Here is a 14333-nt window from a genome sequence, read left to right as displayed (position 1 = left end):
AGTGTTCAGGGAAGATGGGAATTGTAGTCCAAAACATCTGGAGGGCCGAAGTTTGGGGATGCCTGAGGTTGAGGAAGCCTGTCTTAGCCTAACCTACTTCACTGGGTTGTTAGGGAGGAGTAAAAACCATATGTGCTGCCACCCAGAGCTCCTTGGAGGGGCAGAAAGCTAATAAATAAATGTACCCTCAGCGTTAGAGTCGTCTCTGGACAAAGATGTACCAGGGCAGCAACCGGCATTCCATAAGCAGACAAGTTAGCTACAAAGAATCTGCCATGCATCCAGAAGGATAGTTGTCAAACCTTACCCCAGCTTGCAGAAAATATGACTAGTGAGCTACCACCATTTTTATCTCCATCTGTAGCAAAAACCATCAAAATAATAATAATCAAGGAACCATTTTCTTTTTTCTTTTCACTTCTCAAGGAACCGTTTTCTTTCCCCACAAAGGCACTGCTTTGCATGCAAACGTTCCCAGGTTCAATCCCTGCCATCTCCCAGTATGGCTGGGGAAAACTCCTGGCCTGAAACCCCAAAGAGCTGCTGCCCGTCAGGGTAGGCAATAATAGGCTAGGTAGACAAACTCTTCCGATTCAATATAGGACAGGTTCCTAGGCATCGTTTTACAAGCGCTTTGTGCCCATGGAAACAGGAACAATATATGGAAATGTCAGGTCAAGCCAAGGACAGGTGCTCATTTAAAATAAAAATATTCAGTTATATTTATTCACATATTAAAACTGTACAAGCTAAAGGAAAAGGACATCGAACACTTCCGAAGACTATTTCTTTACAATATGCAATATAACAGATATCCAAACTAGAACTGTTAAACAAGGTAGACGACAGGGACAGCCAAAAAAGCAATTTGGAGAGCTTGTTCCGTTTTGTTTGTTTTCTAAAAAAAAAAAGGCATTTAACAAAAATAGATGTTAACCAGCTACCAGTATTATACAATGATAAATATTTCAAAAAATATATTAAGTTATATGGAGTTTATGGATTTGACAGGAAATCCACAGAAATCCCAGCCTTCACATGGACTTCCAACTAGACCAATTAAAAAACAAACAAACAAGCATTCCAATAGTTAAGAACTGGTTCTGCGGACTTTACTGTTTTGGTATCAACATTCTTGTCGCCTACTTGTAGTGTAACTTCTACTAATGTCATTATAACAAAAACACGTAAGCTATAATGCTCTGTGCAATACGGACCTGGCGGCTATATATTGATGAGTGGCCTCAGAATGTTTGCATTGCAGCACAGGTGGAGTTAAGCTCCTCATTCTTGTTAATACTGGCTCACATTTCACAAGGCAACATCTCCCCACCCCGCCCCGCCCCGCGCCCCACAACATACACGCAAACACACAAAGAAGAAATCCAAACACATCTTCACTTGGGTTCCATTGCAAGCCCACCATTAACATTTAGCATAACATCCAGCGCTTAGCAGTTGCCAGGATGAAGTGGGGCAACCGCGGCTCTCACACGCACCAAGATCCAAGAAGATGCCCAACCTCAGGACTCAAAAATCTAAGCGGCATTCGTTTCTCATTTGTACTGCTAGAATGTTATGTGCTTGTCAATGTTCTGCTCCGACTTTATAGTTAAAAATATATATATATATATGCTTCTGTCTTCCAACCGTTATAGAAATATAGAATGGACTCTTCACCAGCATGTTGGCAGTGTTAGAAGAGAGTTTCTCCCCCTCCCCCTCCTTCCTGTAAGTCAAGTCCACTGATGTAGTCTTTTATCGCACCGCCAGGAGGAAGGCCAACCCAGCCAGGCCAAAGCCAGCCGCCGCCATTATAGCATTGCTTATGGTACTGTTCTGGTCAGCTGCATCCGAGCCATGTTTGTTGAAGAAGTGATAGAAGCCATCCTAGGAAAGAAGAGAACAAAATCTTATTTTTTTATTTACTTTATAGCCCGCTCTTCCTCCTAAAAGGCACCCAGGGCGGCAAACGCACAAGCAATGAGCCAATCAACAGTATCTAAACCAGTGCTAGAAACTCGTCGATACAGAAGCTGGGTGCCACATGGCTCCTTAAGCCAAGGTTACATTCACCAACATGGAATGTCTAGTTGACATTTGGGGGGGGGGGACGATGGCTCTAAAGCAGGCATCCCCAAACTGCGGCCCTCCAGATGTTTTGGCCTACAACTCCCATGATCCCTAGCTAACAGGACCAGTGGTCAGGGATGATGGGAATTGTAGTCCAAAACATCTGGAGGGCCGAAGTTTGGGGGTGCCTGCTCTATAAGTATTATTTTTCAAATAATGGATTGACTGTGATTATCAGTTAAATATGTGGCTAGTTCAGATGATAACCTTGAGGTTAAGACCTGAGAACTTAAAGAAAAATCACCTTAACCAGGGATAGTCCACATATATATTGGCTTATTCCTGGCCATTCATAACGTTCTTCATCACAGCTGTGAGCAGGGCAGTGGGGTGAGGTAAGCAAAGACAAGCCACAACAATTTACTATAACGTTTTCTTCACTGCTCCTGCTCAGGCTGCACAGAAAATGCATTCTGGTTCCTGAAATTCATTCTGATTGTGCAGATAAAACGTCAAGGATAGAATTCTACAGGATGTGCTGCTATGTGTGAAATCAAGATTTCAATTATCCCTTAGGCATACACCTCCAGATGGTGGAGAAGTCAGGTACCATCCTGGCAGTCGGGTATTTCCATTTGGTCACAAGTGGTCGATGGGTCAGGTGCAAAACTTCGAACACTGCTCTCAAACACCACCATTTCATGTGCCTTAGACGCAGGTCTAGATTAAGATCATGAGGCTAATTGGAGGCTAAATACTGCAACAAAAACAAATTATCTTAAAGTCAGCAAGTGTACTCAAATTAGAGATAATCTGCACTCATTTCCTTCAAGTGCTTTTCTTCTCCTGTCTCTCAGCTGGTAAACGGAGGGCATGAAAATTTCTAAGGAACATTGCCTTACACCGAATCAAAACCATTGGTCCTTCTAGCTTAGTATCATCAACTCTGACTACCGTGTTTCTCTGAAAATAAAGACACCGTCTTATATTTATTTTTCCTCAAAACAAAACAAAACACTATGGCTTATTTTCAGGGGAGGTCTTATTTTTTTCCATCCTCCTCCTACCGTGGCTGGCATTGCTGCTGCGCCTATCACTATGTCTTATTTTCGGGGTATGGCTTATATTCCTTGAATGCTTAAAAATCTTGCTATGGCTTATTTTATGACTACGTCTTAAAATAGGGGGAACAGGGTAGTAGTGGCTCTCCAGGATTTTGGAGGGGGAAGTCTCCCCCACCCCTCCCTAGAGATACAGAGGGTTGAACCTGGGGCCTTCTGTATGCAAGACAGACGCTCTACCATTGAGCTAACACCCTTCCGCTCTGACAGCCGAAATAGTTAACCCAGCCCTGCTTAGGGCCCATGAGCCACTCAGTTCGGTGCTGCCCCCTGACAGAAAGGAACTGGCAGCTGCACGGCCAGATCCTTCTTCTGAATAATCAAGAACAGCAGTAATATGGCTCCAGATGGTCATGTTTGAACTCCTATTTGGCAGATGTCTATGTAAACAAGTTATGCTCTTAATTTCTTCCGGAACTTTGTTCTTTACACTTTAATTTGTGCAAACAATGGGGGCATTTTCCACTGGACGTCAGCTTACGCTCCTCGCCAGCAGCTGCTGTAGGGTCATTAGCATTCAGGTGGGCTGCCTACAGAAGGGGAGTCAGGCCCTCAGTTCCTCTATGGAGAGGGCACAATTAAGGCAGCCACCTACTTGCTTGGACGTACAATGGGTTTTCCAAAGCAGAATAAAAAAAATTCAGATACTTAAGATATGAGTTTTGGGAACAAGATTCCCCCTTCCACATTTTATTGCCCTAAAACTCAGCCCCAAACTGCTTAAGAATCACCAGCAGGGCAATTAGTTGGACCTTGGGTGGTGGTGTTTTTTTTTTTAAGAGCTTTATGATTAAAAAGAGAAACTGCAGGTTCCAAAAGACATTAAGGGCAAGAAGAGATCGACAGCCAACAATTTTATTTGAAAACCACATGAGAGCAGTGTCTTGGTCTGGGCTTCTGTATTTGTTCTCATCCCTAGCTCAGTTGCTTAGAGCATAGTGCTGATAATGCCAAGGTTGCAGGTTCGATCCCTGTATGGGGACAACTGCATATTCCTGCATTGGGCAAGATAATCCTCAGGGTCCCTTCCAACCCTACAGTTCTATGATTTCTAACCTTTAGCATGAATTTATGGGAGCAGGACCCAGCAGTCAGTTAGCAGGTACTTTTTTCTTCAACTTTCCCCCTAAGCCTCTGAGGGTGAAAAGCACTGACCTCAAAGCCTTGCTTCTGTGTAAGAGTCACAACCAAGAAAGCACACTGGGCTGCCGCTGGAAGCCCAGCGCACAAAGAGAAGCCACACAAAGCCTTGCTTTTCTGCCACAATCAATGGCAACCCCATCCCACCTGCCATCTTCTGGAACAAGGCCAGCGTTGTTGGGAATCAACGTTACAGAACTGCCGCAGTAAGTGGCACCAGTGGGACACAAAACAGGGCAGGGCACGCAAGACTCTGAATACTGACACTATTTCTTTTATAGCAGGGGTGGCCAACTCTGAAGAGACTGTGAACTACTCACAGAGTTAAAAACTGGCAGTGATCTACCACCTTTTGGGGGGTTCAGGTCAAAGTTGTTAAGCTTTTTTAGGGAGGAGGAAAGCTCCGTTTTTTAGGGGTTCAGGTCAAGAGTTGTTGTGCTTTTCTGAGGTGGGAGGAAAGCCCTATTTTGGGGGGCTGAAGGGCTAAAATGTTGAGGATTTTTAAAGGGAGCCAAAGTTGTTGACCTTCTTTGGGGGGAGCCAGTGATCTACCACAGACATCCAGTGATCTACCGGTAGGTCACGATCTACCTGTTGGACACACCTGCTTTATAGGTATAGCGCAGAGATGAGAGAGCATCATGTGCAAAAGCCACATGAGCACCACAGCTGTGTGTGTGCTGGAAAGTGCTGGGCACAGTGGTTTCCAAACACATGTGAGACAGTCACGTGCTTTGACCATGTGACTAGGAACACATGTCCCTCCCACAGCTCATCTGCCACAGACTGGATCTGCAAGCTTCAAAGCAGATCCTTGCGCATAGCCGGGAAATGGGATCCGGTTACACCTTTCACAGGGGACAGAAAAAAGAAGCTTTTGTCCACACATTCTTTTATGCCTTCCTTTGTGAAGTAGGTGCTTTGGGGCACTGGTTCTCTGCAGAATAGGATTACAAAGGAAAGGTGCTTTTGGTGGGAAGTGAAGTGGGGCCGATTCCTCATCCAGCAAAAGAAGCTGCTTTGAATGGAGTTTTTACTTGGCCTGCTTGAAAACCGAGAACTGAATGCAGGTTTCTCTGTACAGTATTCTTTACCCGCAGTAACTGTGGGAAATATTTGCTTTGAAGTTGATTATTCAACATTCCTGGCAGAGGTTTAAACCCTCACCCACTCAACAATGGTTAGCACCAGATTCTTCAGAGAGGCAAGAAACTCTACACTGAAAAGTGTGGGGGCGGGGAGAAAGAGCCGAAACCCCTTACAGTTAACATAAGGAAAGAGGCATTTCTGCTTGGGGCAGGGGGAAAAACAATAAGGAAAGCCAGTCCTTTATAACTGCTGACCCATCAGATTAGCAAGGGATGTTTCTCCTTCCTTTATTTTCGTACCCATTCATGATGACCTCGGTTACATTCAGAAGAGAGGAGTTCTGCTCAAGGCTATATAAAAAGTTATGTTAACTCAGGAATTCCTGAACATGCTCACAACAAGCCCCTGTCAAGGAGGGGGTGGGAAGCTGAACTTCTTTAGTCGTAACAAGGCTTGGAAGGACGCCAAGCACTTAAGAATCTAAAATATTCTCCCTCCCTCTCTCTCATTCCGATTATATCCAAGACCAAACAAAGGCTTTTGTTGGCAGTGTTCTCTCCCGTTTCAGGTAGATCCATGGGAAAGGAGGGAGAGCAAAGCAGCTAGAGGCCTGAGACACTGGGACAGCCAACTGCGTTGGCTTTGTCCCACCTCCACCGCTGGAGGCAGCAGGATGGGAATCGCAACCGGAGAGAGTTGCACTCGGGTCTTGCTTTGGGGGGTTCCACTAGGCATGGAGTTTGGCACTGGGAGAAGCTTATACTTGTGCTGGCTGTTGCACCATGACCCCCACCTCCCACTTTAACCTGCATCGCCCAAGACCAGGGGTGGGCAACCTCAGGCCTGTGGGTCAGATGCGGCCCAATCACATTCTCAATCCGGCCCGCGGATGGTCCGGGAATCAGTGTGTTTCTACATTAGAATGTATACTTTTATTTAAAATGCATCTCTGGGTTATTTGTGGGGCCTGCCTGGTGTTTTCACATGAGTAGAATGTGTGCTTTTATTTAAAATGCATCTCTGGGTTATTTGTGGGGCATAGGAATTCGTTCATTTCCCCCAAAAAATATAATCCGGCCCACCACATGATCTGAGGGACAGTGGACTGGCCCATGGCTGAAAAAGTTTGCTGACCCTTGCCCAAGACTCAAGTCCCTTTGAGCCAGTATCACACAAGCAAGGACAACATGTGAGCAGGTGGCACTGAGCGGCATGTGCCAACCAGTGCCATCCCCTGGCAGCCACACATCCTGCACGCCCACACGCAGGGATGCTCGAAGGCCTCCTGCTATGTGGAAGGACCATAGCTAAGTGATAAGAGCATTTGCCCTGCACACAGAAAGTTCAATCCATGGCACCTGAATTGAATCCCTGGAGAGCTGCTGCCAGTCAGTGTAGCCAATACTGAGCTAGATGGACCAAGGGTGTGTCATGGAACACGAAGGCTTCCTGTGTTCCGACAGCAGGGGGAGGCTGGCTGGCGGACGCAACCTCAGGGGCGTGGCCATACGGCGCAACCCTGCCTATGTGCTGGTCTGATGCACAAACACAACTTTTGAACAGGGCCCCAGGGGAATGCCATTCCTCTGCCTCAACAGAAACTCGCATCCAAAGCAGCTTCCCATAAGCTAGTTTAACAGCCGTAGGCTTGGCCTGTGGTTTTTATGAGAGCTGGGGCAGCATGACTGGCTAGTCCTGCTGCACCTCTCCCAAAAGAGCCCCAGAAGAAGAAGAAAATCCGTGCTTCTTCAACTGGGGAACTTCCAAACAGAACTGCCAGCTGCTTCTGCCTTCATCAGCTTACTTGGAATAATGTATTCCAATTGTGGTCTTTCAGTTTCGTGGCTTTCGTACGTGTCAGCAGGAAAACTACAGGGCTAGGCAGCAAGGCAGGGAGCAAGGCCACATCACCACAGGCCTACTTCGGCTCAGGAGCTCCAGCGCCAGATGTTAAGACGTTCACTCGAAGCGCAAGACTCCCCTGCCTCAATAAAGCGGGCAGGAGGTAGCATGGGAGAACTGACACACCAACACAACCCCCAAGGACAGCAGCGGCTCCATGATCTCATTGCTCCCCATCATGCTGCCTATGGTGCCCCACCTAGCACTCTCAGACAGAATGGAATTCCATCCTGAAGCCCCACCCCTCAACCCTGTTCCATGCAGGTACCCACAGAAACATGCCTTATACGGAGGCATCCCCTTGGTCAGTATTGCCTACACCAGCCCCTCTCAACCTGGGGTTCCCAGATGTTGCTCAACTACCACTCCCATCATCCCCGACTGCTGCCCCATGGATGATGGGTGCAAGAATGGTGCTCTGCCACCGAGCTTCACCCTTTCCTCGCGGGATCAAGACCAGGAATTGCATAGCACATGGGACCTCCAGAACCCCAAGCTTCCAAAGGGCACATGTTGGAAGGTTGTCCTTGGAGAACTAGACACTTGCTTACATCTCATAAGCCCAGGGCCACAGACACAGTTAGAAATTAGCCAGGTGCCAATTGCAACCGTGTGATCTCGGGAGATCCCCATCTGGCTGGCATCTCCAGCTTTCTTAAACAGCTAAGCAGATAAACTTATTTACTGCATTTATATCCCATCCTTTTCCTGCAAGCGGTACATGGCTCACCACGCCTCCTCAGTTAATCCCTACAACAACTCTTTGAGGTAGGTTAAGAGACCAGACCCAGTAGTCATGCTAAGTCGGTTGTAGGCCTGGGCGATATATCCACCCAGGTCTGGTATGAGGAGCAGACCGCAATATCGGCTTCACTCAGCAGTATATTGCTGGTAAAACTGCCACGGATCCCAAGACCCTCTGCTAGCAGCCTCCACTGAAGGGAATCAAGAACTCTTTCCTCCAGCGGGTGCCGAGAGCAGAGGGACTTAGGAGAGGCGGTGGTTTCACCTGTGATATATCACTGAGTGAAACCGCCAATCCACTCTGCCCTCATATGGCGCAGAGGGAGAAACAAGCTGTGAGGTGCCGATACAGCTTGTTCCTCCTTCATCTTTAAATTGCTGGACTGAGGAGTGTGCAGCTGCCCTTGCTTCAGTAGAACAGTTTTAAAGGAGCCCCCAAGCCCAGCGCTGGCTCCCACAAGCCGCCGGCGGGGCGAGGACTCTGCGAAACTGCTCGGCTGAAGGGAGCGCGGTTGCTGCTCCCTACAGCGAGCAGTTAAAGGAGCCCCGATGCTCCGCCTGCAAGTGGCGAGAGCACCGGGGCTGCCTCAGCTAGGGAGGGGGAACCTTCCCTCCCCCCAGCTGAGTGGTGCAAACAAGCTGCACTGCCCCAGCCAGCGAGTGCCTGAGTGAAACCACCTCAGGTCTCTTGAGTTGAAAGCTGGGGCAGTTTCACCTGGTGTCTTGCGGGCAGAGGCCAATGCACCTTTGTTTCTTCAACATCGCGGTATAACGCCAAACCACGATGTTTGGCTGGCAAAACACCACGATGTTGAAAAGCTGATATCGCCCAGTCCTAGCCGGTTGTTGCCGGCTAGTGTATTTATACAAGCATTCTATACTTGGCAACAGCAAGAAAGCACTTTGCACAAAACAAAGCTTCCTTGACCAACTGTGCAACAGTTAGGCTCTTGCAAGCCACACCTAGGTGACTTGCCATTGGTTTGGTCCTTGAGCGCATCACTGCCATTTCAGCTGGTCCAGAATACAGTTCATACATGACTGGTTGTAGAGCTCCTAACACCTATTCTGCGTAGCAGGGCAGCCAACATTGTGCCCTCCAGCTGCTGCTGCTACTAGGCTCCAGTCATCCCTTACCACTGGCCAAGATGGCTGGGGCTGATGGGAGTTGTTGAAGCGCAACAGCAGCAAGAGGGAGCCAAGTTGATTGCAAGATGTTAGCCACAGGTGACACACTTGGCTCCAGATAAAGTTTCCAACGTGCTAGTATTTTAAACCCCAAATGGCCAGACTCCTGAATATCTTAGCATCTTATATATATGTACACAAGATCAGCTACATAGAACTTTCATCAGTCAAGCAGCGTTTGAAATTTTCCAGGCGCATTTTACAGCTGACTATCAGCTGCTTGTGACCAAGTAAAGATGTTTGGGCGCCAGGATAGGGACTGACGTCTCCACCACCTGGAGGTGCATGCCTGGGGATACTTGGATCTTGACTGCTTTCACACACTTGCAACACATCCTGTAGAATTTTATCCATTTTAATTTATTTGAACAATCAATAAATTTCAGGAACCAAAAAGTTGTCTTGAAAAATACAACTTTCAAGCCACCTGGCCTCAAATCGGCAACCAGGCAGTCCATTTTGGCAACTGTAACCCTGGTTTAAGGAGACATTTGGTGCCTAGCTTATATTTCTAACACTGAAATCAAGGTTTGGGCAAAACAGTGATAGCTCCCATCAGTATTACAAGAACCCATTTTGTAGAACTCAGAGATGCCAGTTCAGTTTTCTATGATCTCAAGCACATTGGCAACATGCAAGATGTTTCCTGGTGTACAGGTGCCATGAAATACCCGTTCCACATTTGTAGTAAAACTCAATAGTTTAGCAGCGCCTACAACTTTGGAACTCCCTGCCTAGAGATCAAGGTGGTGCTTTCACTGTACTGTTTTCTGTGCTTGCTAAAAACATTTCTGTTTTGATAAGCCTACCCAGATGCTTAGAAAGGTGAGCAATTTTAATCTGTTTTAGTATTTTAACTTTTGTATGTTTTAAAACAGGGTTGTTTTTATCTTTTGTAAACTGCTTTGAGGGTTGTTGTCCTTTTTACAATCAAGCAGTGTATAAATTTTATGAAATAAATCAAATAAACAGGGTACCAGCCACACTCTTTCTAGCCCAGTCTTCAAGGGGGCAGTCTTCATTTGAGCTTCATTTGGGATGAAGAAGAGGTGGCTCAGACCTTTCCCAGTCTTCCCTTGCAAAGATACATCCCCAAAGCCTGCACCCTTCTCTGCAACCTTCCTGGGGCTGCAGGTCAGTGTCAAGTGTGGGCAGAGCAATGAAGGCAAATTTCTTTGCACAACAGGCTAGTTTCGGGACATAACAGCTCTCTTATCTGACCTTCCAGACACATAAGCAGCATGATCAGCGTTCAAGGACAAGGCAGGCAAACACAATCAAGGAAGGTTTGAAGCAGGGCTTGTGAGTGATGTGGCCTGGAGGAAAGTCCCAAGGACCAAACAGAGAGGCCTGGAGGGCCATGTCTGATCTCCCAGGCCGGAGGTTCCCCACTCTGTTATAGGAGAACACACCTACCCATGCTAAGAAATCAAGCTACACCTTTATTTGGTGAAGGACTATACCTCAGCGGTAGAGCATGTGCTTTGCAGGGAGAAGGTTTCAAGTTCAACCCCCAGGTTGGGAAGGGAAATGGGACTCCTGCCCAAATCCCTGGAGAGCTGTTGCCGGTCAGTGTGTAGACAATATTGAGGCAGGTGGACCAATGGCCTGACTCAGAATGCGGCAGCTCTCCATGTTCCTATACTGCCTTCTTTTGGAAAAACCACTTTGGCCAGCCAAAGGGAACTTCCTTGCAGCTGGTCGTAATGATTATATAACTGAATGCACTGAGCAAGAGATAACCGTAACGTTCCTTTGCTAAGGAAGAAGGGCTAAGATCCACCCACCATTTGACCCCAGGGCATCCACACTTCCTGTGGGGCATGGCTCTTGCTTTGAACAACATGGCTAAATTAACAGCGGGAAGGAAATTAATGCAAGCCAGCTGCACTGCACCTGCTGCTGAGCTAAAAAATCTGTAGGCAAGCCATAGCTCTCATCCAGAGTCACCTTTAAAGTTACCACTGGGTGGGTGCTCTTGTTTTTTAAGACTAGGTGTCCACCTCTTGAGGACACCCAGCAAGAAGATATGCAGAATGGTGGATGCCCCACATGTATGTAGAAGCCAGTAAATCCACCCACCCCAGGGGCCCTATCTGCAGTGCAGACAGGTGAGATCACCATGTCTGGTGCACCAACGCACATTTGCAGGAGCAGCCTTTGCTGAAGGACGCAGCTACCTTGTTGCTCCAGACCATGTCCAGATAGAGGAGAACAGAGCATGGGGCTTTGCACTGCTGTTTTCAGATCGATAGATCAGAGTACAAACACAGTGCAGAAACTGTGCCAGTGGAAGACCCTCAGAGCAAAGTTTTTACTGCCTTCCATCATTAGATTGCTAGCAGCCAAGCAGCCTGGACTCCCAACACCTTCTAATATGGAGCTGACTGAATCCCATGCATCTATGCAGATTCTGCTTGCTTCTTTGGGAAAACAGCTATGCGCTGTTGTGAGTTTCAAAAGCTCATGTTTAGCAGAACGTAAAGCAAAGCAAAACAAAAATGAAGAGAGGTGACACAGGCCAAGCTTTTGCAGGGCACCTTGATCTCCCACCTTCCTCCTCAGTTCAAGTCTTCCTGCCACCCAGGTCCTTCTGAAAGTATCCACCCAAGTTCTGAAGACGCCCAACCAAGTGTTAAGGTCAAACCCATACATTTGGTTGTACAACTGATTTCAAGGGCAGAACCTGAGCTCTCTCTATGTGGTAAAGGTAAAGGGACCCCTGACCATTAGGTCCAGTCGTGACCGACTCTGGGGTTGCGCGCTCATCTCGCATTATTGGCCGAGGGAGCCGGCGTATAGCTTCCAGGTCATGTGGCCAGCATGACAAAGCCGCTTCTGGCAAACCAGAGCAGCACATGGAAACGCCGTTTACCTTCCCGCTGGAGCGGTTCCTATTTATCTACTTGCATTTTGACGTGCTTTCGAACTGCTAGGTTGGCAGGAGCAGGGACCAAGCAACGGGAGCTCACCCCGTCACAGGGATTCGAACCGCCGACCTTCTGATCAGCAAGCCCTAGGCTCAGTGGTTTAACCACAGCGCCACCTGGGTCTCTATGTGAGCGCCCAGCAAATTGCCAGCCATCTGGGCATATGCCATGCAGTTGCCCCAGAAGCAAAACCTCAAAATGGAGCATCGTTTCTGAGCAAGGGCACCCATTTGGTTGCTGCAAGACCAAGATACACCAAAGCAGCCTAATTTAAGAGGGACAAAGACCACAATATGGAATGGAAAAGGGGGACGGGGAAGAGAGGAAATGAGAACAGACGCCCGATCAAAGCTCTTTCTCACGGTTTGTCACAGCCTTCTGCTTCCCTTATATGGGAAAAAAATTATCCAGGCCTCCCTAGCAGTCATTCCTCTTTCTCTCGCCCCCCCTCCTCTCCTTCTCCTGTATGTTGCTGCTCCCCTTGTGGTCTGTACTGGGGTTATGGGGAGAAGGAAGCAAAAGGAGGCGCTGCTCGCCACCCTATAGGAAAGAAAAGCCTAAGATTTTTGGGAGACGATGGTGGGGCGGGGGGAGGGAAACGGAGGGAAGGTAGTGTGCGTATGAAAGCGCCAGAGCGAGAAGTCAGCTGGCGAAGCGCGCGTGCCAAGGTCATTCCCAGCGAGGAGTCCGCGTCCAGGACTGGGAAGGGGCGGGCGGGCGGTGGGCCCTGCAGAATGGGAGGTGGGCATCGGGCCGCCTCTGCTACAGGAAGCGGGGCGCAGCGGGAGAGATTGCAGAAGCACAATAAGGCGTGCACAGCGCCCCCCGCAACTCCCGCCGCCCCCCAAACCTCCGGAAGAGAAAAGGGTACCCAAAGAAACGCTACGGCTTTCTACGGTTGCGCGCTCCTTTGCGCTCGGTAGCGCGCAACAATAGGGGGGAGGGAGGGAACCCGATTCATCTTCCTCGCCCTCCCACCCCACAGCGCTGCAGGCACTGGGACCAAGGAGGGAGGGTGGGCAAAGGGAAAGCGGCCAAGGCCAGATCGGGGACGGAAGCGCAGCCATTACTGCGCGAGCCGAGAAAAGGCTCGGTCCGTTCTGCAGCCGGCGGCGAAAGCGGGAGATTCCCTAAAATAATGGTGAAGATGGGGAGGGGGCGCCATTGATGTCGCAGGAGGAGCGGGAGGGGGAGCAGGCCGCTCGTGGGGCGGGGTGGGGAAGGGGATCGCGCCTGCCCTCCCTCCCGCCCGGCTGGCCGCCCCCTTTTACCCGTCCGCCGCTGCCGCGCGCTTACCCAGCCGCCGTGCGCCTCCAGCCACTCTCGCTTCTCCCCAGCCAAGTAGGCGGCCAGCGCCTCCGCCAGAGCGGCCGTCTCGTCGCGAGTGCCGCGCTCGGCCAGCGCCGCCGCCAAGTTGCCGGCGAACACGACCAGCGCCACCACCCGGCCCCAGTTGAGGCCGCCCTCGGCTTCCATCTGCGCCGCCACCCGGCCCAGCAGCGCGGCCGCCTCGCCCGGCTCCTGCGGCAAGGCGGCCGCCGTGCAGGCGCTGCGGAAGAACGGCCGCTCGCGGCTCTCCAGCTCGTCGGCCACCCGGCGCAGCGTCTCGGCCGTGCGGCTGGGCGGCAGCGCGGCGCCGCCGAGCCGGTGCTGCAAGTAGTCGGCCATCAGCTGCACCGTCTCCTCGCGCAGCGCGCCCGGCATGGCGGCCCCCTCGGCTGGCGCGGATGAGGCGGCGGATGAGGCGAGCGCGCAAGAGCGACGGGGCCCAGTGCCGGCGCCTCGGCGGACTAAGAAGCCGCCCACGCGTCCCCGGCCGGCTTCACGGCGCGCCGGCTCCGCCCCGTCTCTCGTTTCCCCAGCAGGGCTGGCGCGAGGGGCGGAGCGCCTCCTCTCTGCTCCGAGGCGAGGCAGAGAACAGCAGTCAAAGGGGACGGGGAGGAGGAGGAGGCAGCCGGAAAACGCCTTCAAGGTTCCCCATCGCGGCGCCTGGACCGGGCGAGGGGGCGCTTACAAGCGAGCAAGCCCCATCCAGTCAACTGGGGGTCTTGGGGATGGGCGCGCAAGTACCTGGGAGCATGTGCCTAATTCTCTTCATCTGGGGGCGTTTACTTCTGAGTAGACCTGCCGCCGGTCTTGCTTGCAG

The 14333-nt window shown here is 50.1% G+C and overlaps 1 protein-coding gene across 1 annotated transcript; it reads right to left on the bottom strand.

Moving 5' to 3' along the window:
• Window positions 1-697: 697 nt before the first annotated feature.
• Window positions 698-14081, bottom strand: BCL2L10 (BCL2 like 10). The gene is made up of 2 exons (XM_035131814.3): window positions 13484-14081; window positions 698-1890 (listed from the first exon to the last, which is right to left on the bottom strand). The coding sequence occupies exons 1-2, from the start codon at window positions 13889-13891 to the stop codon at window positions 1759-1761; spliced, it is 540 nt and encodes a 179-aa protein (XP_034987705.1). The 5' UTR covers window positions 13892-14081; the 3' UTR covers window positions 698-1758.
• Window positions 14082-14333: the final 252 nt, after the last annotated feature.

This window comes from Zootoca vivipara, chromosome 13 (genome assembly GCF_965207765.1).
Source record: "Zootoca vivipara chromosome 13, rZooViv2.hap1.1, whole genome shotgun sequence".
Taxonomy (NCBI): domain Eukaryota; kingdom Metazoa; phylum Chordata; class Lepidosauria; order Squamata; family Lacertidae; genus Zootoca; species Zootoca vivipara.
Note: the sequence above shows the minus strand (reverse complement) of the source record. Positions and strands in the feature narration are given on the sequence as shown.

Bases quoted from the DNA above. Each gene is read 5' to 3' on its own strand.
- BCL2L10 (XM_035131814.3), bottom strand. From the start codon at position 13,891: ATGCCGGGCGCGCTGCGCGAGGAGACGGTGCAGCTGATGGCCGACTAC. The intron at 1,891-13,483 runs GTAAGCGCGCGG...CTTCTTTCCTAG, and splicing joins TGGAGGCGCACGGCGGCTGG to GATGGCTTCTATCACTTCTT.